The following is a 14,301-nucleotide window of genomic DNA, read 5'->3' as shown; positions in this document are numbered from 1 at the left end:
CTAGGTACAGCTGGTATATTGCTAGTCGGATAGTGACAAGGGAATCGATAAGGTTTTCCTTATCTTCCTTTGAGAACTGGACCTGGACCTGACGGAATATATCCAGCAATGCTTAAAAAAGGAGGAGACAGGCTGATTGAGGCCCTGAAAAGGATCTTCACAGCCTGTCTTGCATTTGGTTATATACCATCCCAATGGCGACGCGTAAGAGTAGTATTTATTCCGAAACCAGGAAAAGATGACTATTCCCTAGCAAAAAGTTTTAGACCAGTCAGTTTGACATCATTCATGTTGAAAAGTCTGGAACGAGTGGTGCAGAAACATATTCGAGTGGAGGTATTGCCGAGAAGTCCACTTAGTAGAAATCAACACGCTTACCAGAGTGGAAAATCATGTGAATCAGCCTTACACGATCTTGTTAGCAAGATTGAAGCTGGGCTGGAAGCTGACGAATACACAATGGGCATGTTCGTGGACATTGAGGGGGCTTTTGATAATGCCACTTTCGGCTCGATATGTTCTTCTGCCGAACGACACGGAGTTAATCAAGCCATTATAAAATGGATATAATCCATGCTCTCTGAGAGGCTGTTAACCGCTGGTGGGAGCGATGACGAGCAAATCACAGTCAGGGCCAAGCAAGGATGTCCCCAAGGGGGTGTTCTTTCTCCGCTGCTGTGGTGCTTCGTCGTAGACTCCCTATTAGTGGAGATGCAGGAACTCGGCTTCCACGTCCAAGCATATGCGGACGACGTCTGTGCGCTAACATCGGATAAATCCTTAAGGAGGCTTTGCACGAAAGTGCAGAGGATTCTTGACAAAATCGATGATTGGTGCATGAGACAAGGTCTTTCCGTTAATCCGAACAAAACAACTATAGTCTTGTTTACGAGAAAACGGAAATTGGATGGACTCAGTCTTCCAACACTGAAAGGTGTGACACTTGGTCTTTCCAACGAAGTTAAATATCTAGGAGTAATCTTGGATAAGAAGCTGACTTGGGAGACACACGTTTCACTGAAGGGCAAAACTTGGGGTCTGAAACCTGCTGTGGTCCTATGGATATACACGGCACTTATCAGACCAATCATCACTTACGCTTCTGTGGTCTGGTGGCGACGGAGCATGGTTTAGTCCACAATCCGGGAACTATACAGGCTGCAAAGAAGTGTATGTTTATGCATCACGGGTGCCATGAGTACAACCTCTGGAGATGCCCTAAATGCTATGCTTGATTTGCTCCGCCTGGATCTTAAGATACAACAGGAAGCAATAAAAGCAATGTGTAGACTCCATAAGTATGGTTTCTGGCACGAAGATGGAACTTCGGGACACAGAGAAATCTTTAAGTTGCTGTCGGAACAGTATCCTCTGTTTTTGGCACCTAAAGATGACCTGATACCCACAGTTTCGTTCGGAAGGAAATTTGATGTCAGATTTCCATTGCGTGAGCAATGGAGCAATCCAGAATGCATGCAGGGAGGTTTGACGGATATTTTCTTTACCGATGGGTCCAAGACTGAAATAGGGTCTGGAGCCGGATGGTACTTAAACGATAGTAATAAGTATCACTATGCTATGGGGGGAATGGCAACTGTTTTTCAAACAGAAGTTTTTGCCATCCTAAAAGTAGCCGAATGGATAATCGAGAGGAGATGGAGCGGGAAACAGATTGGAGTCTTCAGTGACAGTCAGGCTGCATTGAAGGCCCTGGAGAACGCGAAGGAAACCTCGAAGATTGTTCAAGAATGTAAGAAGAAGCTTAATTCTGTCGCAAGACAAAACAGGCTTGTACTTATATGGGTTCCGGGACACTTCGGTGTTCAAGGAAACGAAATTGCCGACGAATTGGCCAACCGTGGATCAGCGGTGCCCCCATAGGGGCCAGAGCCAATAATCGGAATCAGTCCCGCAGGAATCAAGAATTGGATCAACGATTATGTAGGCAATCTACATAAAGAGCGATGGTCCGGTCTAGAACGCTGCAGAACTGCAAAGTGTTTTGTGACAAGTCCGAACAGAAAACTGTCAAACTTTCTACTAAAACTTAGAAGGAAAGATATTCGGTTGATGGCCGGCATCATTACAGGACACAACCCATGGGGTCAGCATATGACCACCATTGGAATCATCGAGGACCCGGTATGCCTGTCATGCTTGGAGGAGGCGGATAGCACTGAGCACTTTCTCTGTGAGTGTCCTGCTTTCGCTAGAGCGCGACTACGAGTATTGGGTTCCGAAGTCATGAGAATGGGTATTATTCGTTCTCTAAAACTGGAGGATATTTACAGATTTGCCAAAGAATCTGGAAAATTCTCACAGGACTAACTATCTCTATCTCTGTCTCTATTCTTTCCTATTTCTTTTTATGATACTTTTCTCCCTCCCTCCTTGACTATCTACCCCCTTTCCAGAGCTTTGAATACAATGGGCTTTTTAGCCTGAGTGTTTTAGGAGCCACCAAATCTCCTGGTGCTCCTTGGCTCGACCTTTTCAAATTTCAATTTCAATGATCGTTATTGTTTATAACGTTCTGTTTGCGTTATTACCAGAAGAACTTCATGAGCTTCGCTTGAGAATTAATCAAAATTTCAAATTTTATGACGGTTCACCTTATCGCGTATTTGTACATCCGGATCCGATCAAAATGTCAATTTGGCCAGCTTCGGCTGGCACATTATTCAATTCGAACAGAAGCTTGCTTTTTCTGGATAAAAATGCCCGTCGCTCATTCTTTTGCTGTTTGGTGTCGCCATAAATACGACACGATGCGACATGCATTGGCTAATTATATCTACATCGCTTATCTTTTCTACTACATTATATGTAGAAATTGCGGCAATGAGTTCCTCAACTTTTGTGGACTTTTTATTTTTAGCATTACAAGTCATACGACACTATGTTGTAAGTCTTAAATAATGCATTTTGTCACTCAAAAATTTTGACCAGGCAGTTAGGTGCCTCTTTAATGTACTCTACACAGTTTTAGTGTTTTATTTATAATATCAAAATAAGTCGGGTTTTCCTTCCTGACGCTATAACTCAAGAACGCACGAACCGATTTCCACGGTTTTGCATTCGTTGGAGGCTCCGTGAGGTTTATAGCATATACTCTGCTCAGTTAATTTCCTGTGACATTTATTATGCGCACGTTCTTTCAAACGCTAACTTAAAACCGGTATTGTGTTCATCGCCAGAGTATTTCAGCAAAAACTCAAGGTTATGATGGATGTGCTTACTACTAAGTATCGAGTTTTTGGTGACGCACGTTGTTATATGTACTCGGGGGAATGACAGAAGCGTGAACTACCGCATGTTCATATCCTAATTTGGTTGCTGAACAAATTAAATTCAGCTGAAATTCCTGATCCAGTCACTGATCCCCATCTACATGACATTGTGACGACACAAATGGTGCATGGACCGTGCGGTGCATTAAACCCATTATCGCCTTGCATGGCTGATGGTAAGTGCACAAAACGATATCCGCGACCGTTGGTTGCTGAAACAGTCACAGGGAATGATGGATATCCAGTTTATCGTCGACGTTCAAAAGACGATAATGGTCTAACTATCAAAGTTAAAGTCCAAAATCAAGAGATTAAGATCGAAAATGAATTCAATGTACCATATTGCCCGCTGCTTTCACGAATTTTCGAAACACATGCGAACGTTGAGAGTTGTCATTCTGCCAAATCAGTCAAATATTTGTGCAAGTACGTCACAAAAGGCAGCGACATGGCTGTGTTTTGTATTGCGTCGGAAAATGCAAATGACGAAATCAGCAACTTCCAAATGGGCAGATACGTCAGTGCTACTGAAGAACTGTGGCGATTATTGTCATTTCAAATTCATGAAAGATATCCCACAGTTATACATTTAGCAGTGCATTTGGAAAACGGACATTGACTAGCTTCTTTGCAGTGTGTGAAGCAGATTCATTCGCAGCGACGCTGATGTACGTTGAAATGCCCAAGTATGCCCACTTGGAATCAATCAACAAAAAAATTCCAACGTCGCAAACAAGGAACCCCAGTTCCAGATTGGCCACAGGTGTTTTCCACTGATGCGCTAGGTCGCATATATAGTGTTCATCCTAGAAATGATGAATGTTTTCATTTGCGACTGCTGTTGGTAAATGTAAGTGGACCAAAATCATTTGCGCATTTGAAAACTGTGACCAACCACCAATGCCAAACATATCGAGAAGTATGTCAACTATTTGGTTTGCTGGAGAACGATTCTCATTGGCATTTAACATTTGCGGATTCAGTTGTTTCATCAAATGCGTACCAAATACGAACGCTGTTCGCAATTATCGTCACCATATGTTTCCCTTCACAACCAATTCAGTTATGGAACAAATACAAAGGCGACGTATGTGAAGATATCTTGCATCGCTTGCGCATGCGAACGAATAATCTCGACATGCAAATAACCGATGAAAATCTACAATGAAGGATTGATTCTGATTGAGGATCAATGCTTGACTATTGCAAACAAGCTACAGATTAAAGTAGGAATGATTTCGCCAAATCGATCGATACACGATGCATTCAACCAAGAATTAAATCGAGAGCTGCAATACAATGTTGATAGATTGCGGGCATTCGTTCGAAATAGTGTGCCGTTGCTGAATGAACAGCAAAAACAAGTATACGAAACATTAATGCAAGCGGTGGACAATAATACTGGAGGTCTATTCTTCCTGGACGCACCTGGAGAAACAGGCAACACATTTGTCATTTCATTGATTTTGGCCACTATTCGATCAAGATGTGACATAGCTTTGGCGTTAGCATCATCTGGAATCGCGGCGACTCTTCTAGATGGCGGTCGTACTGCACATTCTGCGCTTAAGTTGCCACTCAATTTAAACACAATTGATACTCCAACATGCAATATTCCCCGATCCAGTGCAATGGGAAAATTGTTGAAGCAATGCAAGCTCATTGTTTGCGTTGAGTGCACAATTGCACACAAGAAATCACTTGAAGCACTTAACTTCACACTGAAGGATTTTCGGCGAAATAACAACATCTTTGGCGGCTTGATGATATTGTTGGCAGGCGATTTCAGGCAGACGTTGCCAGTAATTTCCCGTGGAACGCCTGCAGATGAATTGAATGCTTGCCTGAAGGCATCACCTTTGTGGAATAACGTAAACACATTATCGCTAACCACTAATATTAGAGTTTAACTTCAAAATGATCAAAGTGCTGCACAATTTTCCAAACAATTGTTAGCTGTAGGAAATGGAAAAGTCCCAATTGATGCGACAGCTGGATTAATTACTCTTACCAACGACTTTTGCCAATTTGGCTCTTATTGAAAATGTTTTCCCAAACATTAGTGAGAATTATCAGAATTATGCTTGGTTAAGTCAACGAGCAATTCTCGCCGCAAAGAATAATGATGTACACGCACTGAATTTCACCATTCAATCAAAAATCGATGACAATTTGGTGGCACACAAATCCGTTGATTCCATAACAAATCCGAAAATGTAGTAAATTATTATACCAGGATTTCCACCACATAACTTGCAACTCACAGTTGGTTCAGTTATTATGATATTGCGTAGTTTGAATCCACCGCGTCTTTGCAACTGTACTCGACTTGCGGTGAAAAGACTTATGCCGAATTTGATTGAGGCAACCATTATTAAGGGAAAGTACGCAGGTAAAAATGTATGTATTCCTCGAATACCAATGATTCCGACTGATCTTCCATTTGACTTCAAACGATTGCAATTTCCGGTTCGCCTTGCGTTCGCAATGACGATTAACAAGTGGCAAGGTCAATATCTTAGTGTTTGCGGGATACATTTAGAAAATTATTGTTTTTCATATAGGCAGCTATACGTTGCGTGTTCACGTGTTGGGAAACCATCCGCTTTGTTTGTGTTAACGTCAGACCAAAGAACAAAAAATGTGGTTTACGAAAGCACTTCAATGAAACGGATAATTTGCGGACACGTATAACGCTTCGATTCAGTATTTACTTTGGTTTCATTTTTTACTTAGAGAAGTTCAACTAAATTACACTTAATTTTTGTAATCGAAATGAATTCATTACTGTTGTGAAATTAAATAAAATGTTTCGTTTTCAAATATAAAACAAAAAAAAATAATTTCTCTTCATCTTTTAATCCCCAAACGAAATGTTACAAAACACGAAGTCAAGTGGTGGCGAAACGGAGTTCGCCGGGTTTGCTAGTTTATGTATAAAATAAATGTTTAGTAACTCGAAATAGCGTAGGGTTCAAAATTAACCTCTCGTGTGCACGGCTTCTAACAAACGAAGTCGACCATACAGATGGTCGGGCTTTTATAATGTCCCGATTGTGCTTTCAGCGGTTCTTTAGTATAATGCTTATATCAAATTGTCATATCTGACATAGGCTATCTCAGTTTTTCGAAGATCTGATCTAATAGCACCATTAGTATAATTTTGACAAAAAGCTATATACTACGAGGGGTGCCTTTTATATTTCGGCAATAACTGACAGCTGTATCGCAAAGTTTGACATTTTTTGGCTTTTACGTACTCAGAACGTTTTGAAATATTTAACAGCGCTATTTGTGTTGTTTACAGTAACTTAAAAGATTCATCTCGGTCCAAAAATGGAATTAAATCGTGAACATTTTCGTGCGATTATTTTTTACAACTTTCGACGTGGATTAATTCAGCAACATTGCATGGATGAACTTAATTCATTTTTTGGCGCTTAAGCTCCATCAAGGACCAGGGTTTATCGATGGTATGGTGAATTCAACCGTGGTCGTAGTTCACTCCAAGACGAATTTCGTGAAGGTCGTCCAAAATCAGTTGTTGTTCCGAAAACCATTGATGCTGTGCGCGAACTGATATTGCAAGGTCGGCATGTGACCTATCGTGAGATTGAGACAATCTTAGGCATTAGTGGGACCAGCATACATTCAATATTGCATAAACATTTGACTGTTAAAAAAATTTGTTCGCGTTGGATCCCACACAATTTGTCAATCGCTCAAAAAAAGGCTCGTGTCGATTGGTCGAAGGAAATGCTCAAAAAATACGATCGCGGGGCTTCGAAACACGTCTATGACATCGTGACAGGTGATGAATCATGGATTTACGCGTATCAGCCCGAAAGTAAACAGCAGTCGACTGTATGGGTGTTTCAAGATGAACCAAATCCAACAAAAGTTGTTCGCGCATGAAGCACTTCCAAGCAAATGGTCGCCTTTTTTTTCGGAAAAACTGGACATGTCGCAACCGTACGACTAGAACAACGCAGAACAGTAAATTCTGAATGGTACACAACCATTTGTTTGCCAGTTGTCTTCCAAGAAATTAGGAAAACCAATCGCCAAAGACGGATCACTCTTCACCAGGACAATGCGACCTCTCACACATCGGCTCAAACAACTGCATTTTTGAGCACCCAAAACATCGAATTAATGGGTCATCCGCCGTATAGTCAACGGCGTTCAACGGTCAACGTTTTACCTCAGGTACCTCATTCAGAGTGGCAAAAGTGCTTCGACAATTGGTTCAAACGCATGCAAAAGTATATAGATCTTCATGGAGAATATTTTGAAAAACAATAAAGTGATTTTCGATGATTAAAATTTGTTTTTGTTCTCTAATCGAGAAATATAGAAGGCACCCCTCGTATTTAAAATGTTGGAACAGGCGGATCACGGCTATATTTGTACTGTTTTAATCATTTATACATATTAGGTAAATAATTAGAAGTAGCAGTCGGTTTTCAAACAAATTCACTTAGACCATTGCCGACCCATTCTAATACCACAGCAGCAGTTTACCAGAACTGTTAGGAGTGACGTGGGTGTCGATAAGCGACTGTTTGTTGGATGACAAGAGGTACTTCATTTTGTCCGCGTTCGCCACCAAACCCACTCTTTATCTAGTGTAGAAAAAATAGAACTTAACGATTGCTAGGCCTGAAGATGCCAATATCATCGGCATACGCCAACAATTGCACGCTTTTCTAAAAAATTATCCCTGAGCGACTCAGTTCTGCGTTTCGCACGATCTTTTCCAGATTAAAGAAGTCACACGAGTGAAACCTCGTTTGGTATCAAACGGCTCGAAGAGATTCTTTTCAATTCTGATGGCGCTGCAAGTATTGCGCACCGTATTAGTTCTGCGAGGATACCAAACTCAGACATTGCGGCATATAGGCAACTTCTTTTCATGCTGTTAAATGTGGCTTTAAAATCGACAAAAAAATGGCATGCATCGACTTTCCTTTCGCGGATTCTTTCCAAAACGTGACGTATTGTGGACATCTGATCGAGTGTGGATTTTCCGGGTTTAAACCGACAATGATAAGGTCCTATCAGTTAGTTGATGGTGGGCTTCAGTCTTTACGCAATCTGCTCCCTAGAACCTTGTAAATAATATTTAGAATACTGATTCCATGCATTGGGCAGGGCACACTTAAATTCCCTTCGGGAAGCATGATTTGATCCGACCATATTTTCCATAAGAGCGGATGCATGCACCTTACTAGCTGCTCGCCGTCATGTTTAAATAGCTCAACCGAAAGTTCGTCGGCTCCAGCGACTTTATTGTTCTTTAGCTGCGTTATCGGTATTCTCATTGTTATGGCCTGGTAGCGGAACGACAGTCCCGTGGTCTCTGTGACATGCGCAGCTATCACTACTTGGCAAGTTCAGGAAGTGTTTCCTTCATAATTCAAGTATGCTCTGGATGTCAATCTCCAGACCGTCGTTTTTGTTCTTACAGGAAAAGCCCCCCTTTTTGAAACCTTTTGTAAGGCGCCGTACTTTCTGGTATAAATCTTGGGAATTTTTCTTATCGACCAGCATCTCAAGTTCCTCGCACTCACGTATTTCGGCCTCTCGATTTTTCTGTGTGATAATACGTCTCTCTTCCTTTTTTAGCTCCCGTTAGCGATCCCATAGGGCTTTAGTTGCACCCGATCGCAGCGTGGCTCTATAGGCAGCTTCCTTTCTTTTCGCGGCAACGTGATATTCCTCATCGGATCAATGGTTTTTTCGGGTTCGCCGAAATCCGATTTCCTCTTCGGCTACGGTCGCGATGAACGAGAAATGTGGCTACATTGCTCATGTATGCCAACTTGTTCAGGTGTACTCTCCGAGTAGAAGTGAGAATCGCAGAGCAGAAGTGAGATCGAGTGGGGAACATATTGTGTGTAGTCAGATGTACGTTTTTGTAGCAAAGAGGCGTATGCGTAATTTGGCTGCAACGAGGTAATGATCCGAGTCGATGTTGGGTCCTCGGATCGTACGTACATCTAATACACTAGAAGTGTATCTTTTATCTAACACAACATGATCGATCTGGTTTCGCGTTTTTCGATCTGGAGACAGCCATGTAGTGTGATGAATACTTTTGGCTTGAAATCTGGTGCTGCAGTGCATAGTGTTTCGGAGCCTAGCGAAGTCAGCCTCATTCCGGTACCGAATGTGTCGATGAGTTCTGGAATTCAGCCTGCAATTCCCCGACTGTGGAATCAAGAACCCCCTCCTTGTCCACCCTGTCTTTGAAGTCTCCAAGCACGAGTTTTATGTCGTGGCGGGAGCAGCGCTCATAGGAGCGTTGCAGGAGCTCATAGAAGCAATCTTTGGTCCCATCAAGATGTTGAAAAAATCAGTCTCTTAAAAAATTGGTTTGATCCGGGCAAAAAGTTATTTTTGCCACATAGTCCCAAACTTAACCGATTATTTGTTACAACTTTCTGTCATATTCGTATTATTATAAAATTGCTATTTATGCACGGCGACCTAAAACGATATATTGTGCAGCCATGTAGCTTACTCAAGCAGTTTTAGGCTATTAATAAATCTTTAACCTGCTGTAAGCTTAATGGCTATCAGGAGGTTTGGATCTTTAACCCCGCTTCCCAGGTAATTTTATCTGCGTCGCACACTGGGGATTTTTGTACTGAGATGCGGAAAAAAGTATACATACCAAAAAATATTAACATTTTTACTACTAACGAAGTTGTATATATTTGTGTATGAAAAGAACATGTTTAAAAACATTATTTTTTAAAACTATTTTTAAAAAAAATTTTTTTTTTTAAATTTAAAAAAATAATGTTTTTTAAAATTCATAAATTTATTTATTTATTTAATAAATGGAAAATAACAATGAATTATTATTTTACAATAAAAAAAAAGGAGCACTAGCTGCCAGGGCTTACGGCTCAATTTATAAATTTTATTTTTAAAAATATATGGAAAGAGCATGATTTAAAACAATGTTTAAAAACTGTTTTAAAAAAATGTTGAAATTCAATGTTTTTTCCATATAGAAATATATACTACTGCGTTATTTGTAAAAATATGAAAATTTGTATATGGACTGCCGACAAGTGAATAAATAATGAACAAATATTTATTTTTAATGATGTCATACATACACAAATTATACACATTACATATTCATATAAAACATATTTTTTTGCAAATTTTATTCTTGTAAAAGCGCAATTACTTCCTTGCTTAAATCACTGTGCTTTTTCTTATTGAAAGAAGGTGTCAAATGTGATATCAACGGGTCTGATGTCACCATCATTCGGTGCATGATGTCCTGATTCGTGGCAATTCTGCTGCATTTTCTGGAGTGTCTGAGTCTATACTTTTTGTAGTCTTTGTTTCGACATTCCTGAGCCTCTTCAGACAATATACCCACAGGGAAAATACAATTTTCCATTATATCCTTACCGTGTATGAGAATTTTATGGAGAGTAGTTGGCATATTGTACCATTCATACAAAGTAACAAACTTTTTTGCTGTCTCCATACAAAAATCTCCAAATTTTGTTGGGTTCACTGGCTCACGTATGGTTATGGCTTCAAGAATAACAGCAAATCTTTTAATTAAATCTTCGTCCAAACCTGTTATTTCAGAAACTAAGGTTGGATTGGCAAAGAATCTTCGTGACGTGTTTCCGGAATTTGTTGTGCCGGATCCTTGCTTGACAGTATCAACCTGTATCCCAATTTTATCTTTTAGCTCTCGTTTTATCAATTGTTTTCTGGTTTTTTTTATTGGGCGAATATGTGAGTCGACTCGTCCTCGTTTAAATTCCATATTATAGGCTACATGCAGAAGACACTCCATCAGCTTGATACGAGCATGGAGAGGTGACATGCCGAATTTCAGTGCTTCTTCATTTACGGGCCTGGATTGAACTTCTTCAATTTTATTCATAGTGCTAATGAAAACCATTAACAAAATTATTGCCGCAGATTTTTTTTTTTTTTTTGTTGCCCTGTGTTATCATTGCCAAAAAAAGGCAGTGGCGCCTGGTGGCACCTGCAATTGATTAAAACTGAAAGAGACGCTATTAAGGAACACGTTGATACTAGTTTCTGACCGTAGGTAAATGTAGCTCAACTTGCAGATCCAAGAATATGAAGGAATATGATTTTTTTTTTGTTTTTGTAAAATTAATTATAAATAGATAATCAAATGCTTCACAGCCTTTGTTCTTCCGGCTAAAATATATAAAAATATCGTACCCTAAATGAAAAATAAAAAATTCGAAGTCGGCTCAAGCAAAAGGAAAAAAAAACCACCTTGGGCTTTGAAGTTTGTTCTTAGTCAGTTCAATACTATAAAACAATTATACTTTTCACATATCTATAAAAAAAAACTGTAAGTCGGAATTTAGTAATTCTTTTTGATTTTATTGTTGGTTCTATTCTGGAATTTAGAAATACCATTAAACATTGCGTAGGTGGTATGTTGGAAATTTGACTTTTTTCCGCAAAATCCCCAGTGTGCGTCGTGCCACTGCCGGGTAGTCGCATAGAAAATGTTCTATTATTTCTTGTGCCTCTTTACAGAGTCTACAAGAATCATTTTCTGCATACCATTTGTTTTCATGTGGTATTTGAGTTAAAAATGTCCTATTCGTGATTTAGTGTAGAGTTTTATGTCTTTTCTGCTGAGGTTGAGAATTGCTTCTGCTTTTATACCTTCTGGATCAATGAGTCTATTCGATTGCCGTATGCACATTTGAGCTCTCCATTACTCGATTAAGCCTCGTTGTTCTCACGAAAAAATGCACTATTGAAGCTGGAAGCTATCTAGCTATTTTAGAGCTGCTTAACTGTCAGAGAGAATGTTGATATTGACACCACGCGTGCCTTTACGAAGACATTCCGTGGCACATAGCTCTATGGCGTGGGCCTCTGCCTGAAAATGGAATTCGTTTTTTCCCATTGCAATTGTCTTATTGAAGTGATAAGTAAGATAAGCATCTCTAATATATTCTTCAATTATTTTTTTCACGGCAGAGAAGTTAAGCTTATGGGTCGAAAAGATCTCGGGGTGTGACCCCCCTTTTTTGTTAGCTTTCGGAACGAAAGCTACCCTAGCTGTACTCCAAATTTTAAAAACTCTGTCTAATTCCAGGCTTATCCTGAAAATATATGTTAATACCGGTGCTAATACATTCACGCCGTGCTGAAGTAGACACGGTTGTATGTTATCAACACCTGGCGATTTAAATGAGCTAAAAGTGGAATTCGCCCATTTAGTTTTGTTCATTGTAAAGATTTTACGGCTCAGGGAGAGCCGTCCAGCAATAGCATATTCTTGAAATTAGAAAGGCCATTTGAGTGATCTTTGTTGAGTGACTTTTGGAGCCTAGTAGCCGCTGGAAGAGATTCAATCTCCTCAAAGTGTTTTCTCCAAGATGCTCTCCTTTACTTTCTCAGCTCCTTATTGTGGGCCGTTAAGGCACTTGTATAGGAGTCCGAATCTCCAGTTAACCTGGCCCTATTGAAAAGCTGACGGGCTTTCCTCTGTATAACTTTCAAATCTTTACTGCTCCAAGAAGCATTCCTGGCATGCTTCTTCGTAACCAGTTCACAACTTTTTTCGAATACCTCCGTTATTAAGTTCTCCAGTTTGTTAACTTGAAGATTAAGTTCTTGAGAGTGAGTAATTCTTCCCCTCAGAACCCCAATGTTTTGCTCTAAGTGAAATTGATATAACGACCAATTATACTTCCTGGCATTTCTAACCTGAAAGATATGTAATCGAATGTACGGATTGTCCGATAAGAAGACTGCATCCAACACCCTCCCATTTGAAATGGTATTTGATATAAATTTGGTAGTAAGAGTGAGATCCAGGACCTCCCTTATTATTATATTTATACAACTTGGCTCATGGCCTCTAGTTGCTAGCATTATATTATTAGTAGTAATAAAATCAAGAAGTGACTCACCTCTTACTTGAATGTCCCCTCCCCCATACCCCATTGGTGATTTTGTTTGCGACAATAGGCTATTAGCTGCTGTAATTCGCGAGATATATCATCTTCCGCATCATCTGTAATGTATAGCGAGGCTGGGGCAATCGGTTTTCTTTCTCAGGCACTAGGCACTTCTGCCTGTGCTGCTACCAGCTCACGTTGTATGAGCTCTGAAATTGGAAGAAATTGCCGCATTGGGCCGGTCAACATTGGTATCGTAAATCAACTTACAAGTTTTTGTCTGCAAACCTTTAAGGCTTCGGTATGAGGCCTGTGGTTCTACCCGGTGTAGATTTATTTGGAGTCAGCGAAACTGCCTCCAAGGTTTGTATTGTTTTTGGGGTGGAGCACTTCTCGCCTTTGGCTTGGGTTTAGAGAAATTGGGCCCCGTTTTTGGCTTCTGGGGGCTCAACTGAGCTCGAGACGCTGCGGAAGTTTATCGTCCGGCACCTTTGTCGCATTACCAGTTTTTGTTCTGGCAACCTTTAGCCCAGGTCTGAGCAGGGCACTGCCAAAGCCGTAAAAGACCTTGTTGCCTTGCTTTCCGACCATTTCAGCCAAACTAGAGTCAAGAGCAATTGCGAGTTCCACCAGTTCAAGTTTTTGAAGGCGGTCGAGTACTCGCCATTCGTTGAGTCGAAGTTCCTAATTTGGCACTCTATTACTCCCAAAATTCGCTCGTTAGGCGAGGAAGCTGAAGTTAGGAAGTAGATAACAAAGATTCTAGCTTTTGCCTTGCCCATAACCTTCAGATTGGCTCCTTCACATGGCTTTAGAGCTGGTGTAGCTTCCGTAGTCCAGACTACTATTTCTTTGTCAATACGTTGAGTGGTTTTGCACAGAACAATTACAGAATTTTATTTCCAAAAAAAAAAAAACGGGATACAGGTAAGCCCTCCAAAGATGGTAGCCGGTGAAAATTGCAAATATCACTAATTTTTTAGTGGGTTTCCAAGTGATTTCGCAGACTACCAGCCTCCTTGCCGACGGTTTTTGCAGGAAAATTCACTTGCAGATCTAACAGGTAC

At 40.4% G+C, this 14,301-nt stretch overlaps 1 protein-coding gene across 1 annotated transcript; it reads left to right on the top strand.

Annotated features, from left to right (window-relative positions):
* The first annotated feature begins 4,441 nt into the window (after nucleotides 1–4,441).
* On the top strand, nucleotides 4,442–5,200 carry LOC129250263 (ATP-dependent DNA helicase pif1-like). The gene has a single exon (XM_054889899.1). The coding sequence runs from the start codon at nucleotides 4,442–4,444 to the stop codon at nucleotides 5,198–5,200; it is 759 nt and encodes a 252-aa protein (XP_054745874.1).
* Nucleotides 5,201–14,301: the final 9,101 nt, after the last annotated feature.

This window comes from Anastrepha obliqua, chromosome 6 (assembly GCF_027943255.1).
Source record: "Anastrepha obliqua isolate idAnaObli1 chromosome 6, idAnaObli1_1.0, whole genome shotgun sequence".
Taxonomy (NCBI): Eukaryota; Metazoa; Arthropoda; class Insecta; order Diptera; family Tephritidae; genus Anastrepha; species Anastrepha obliqua.
The sequence above is the reverse complement of the archived record's forward strand: the minus strand, read 5'-3'. Positions and strand labels throughout refer to the sequence as shown.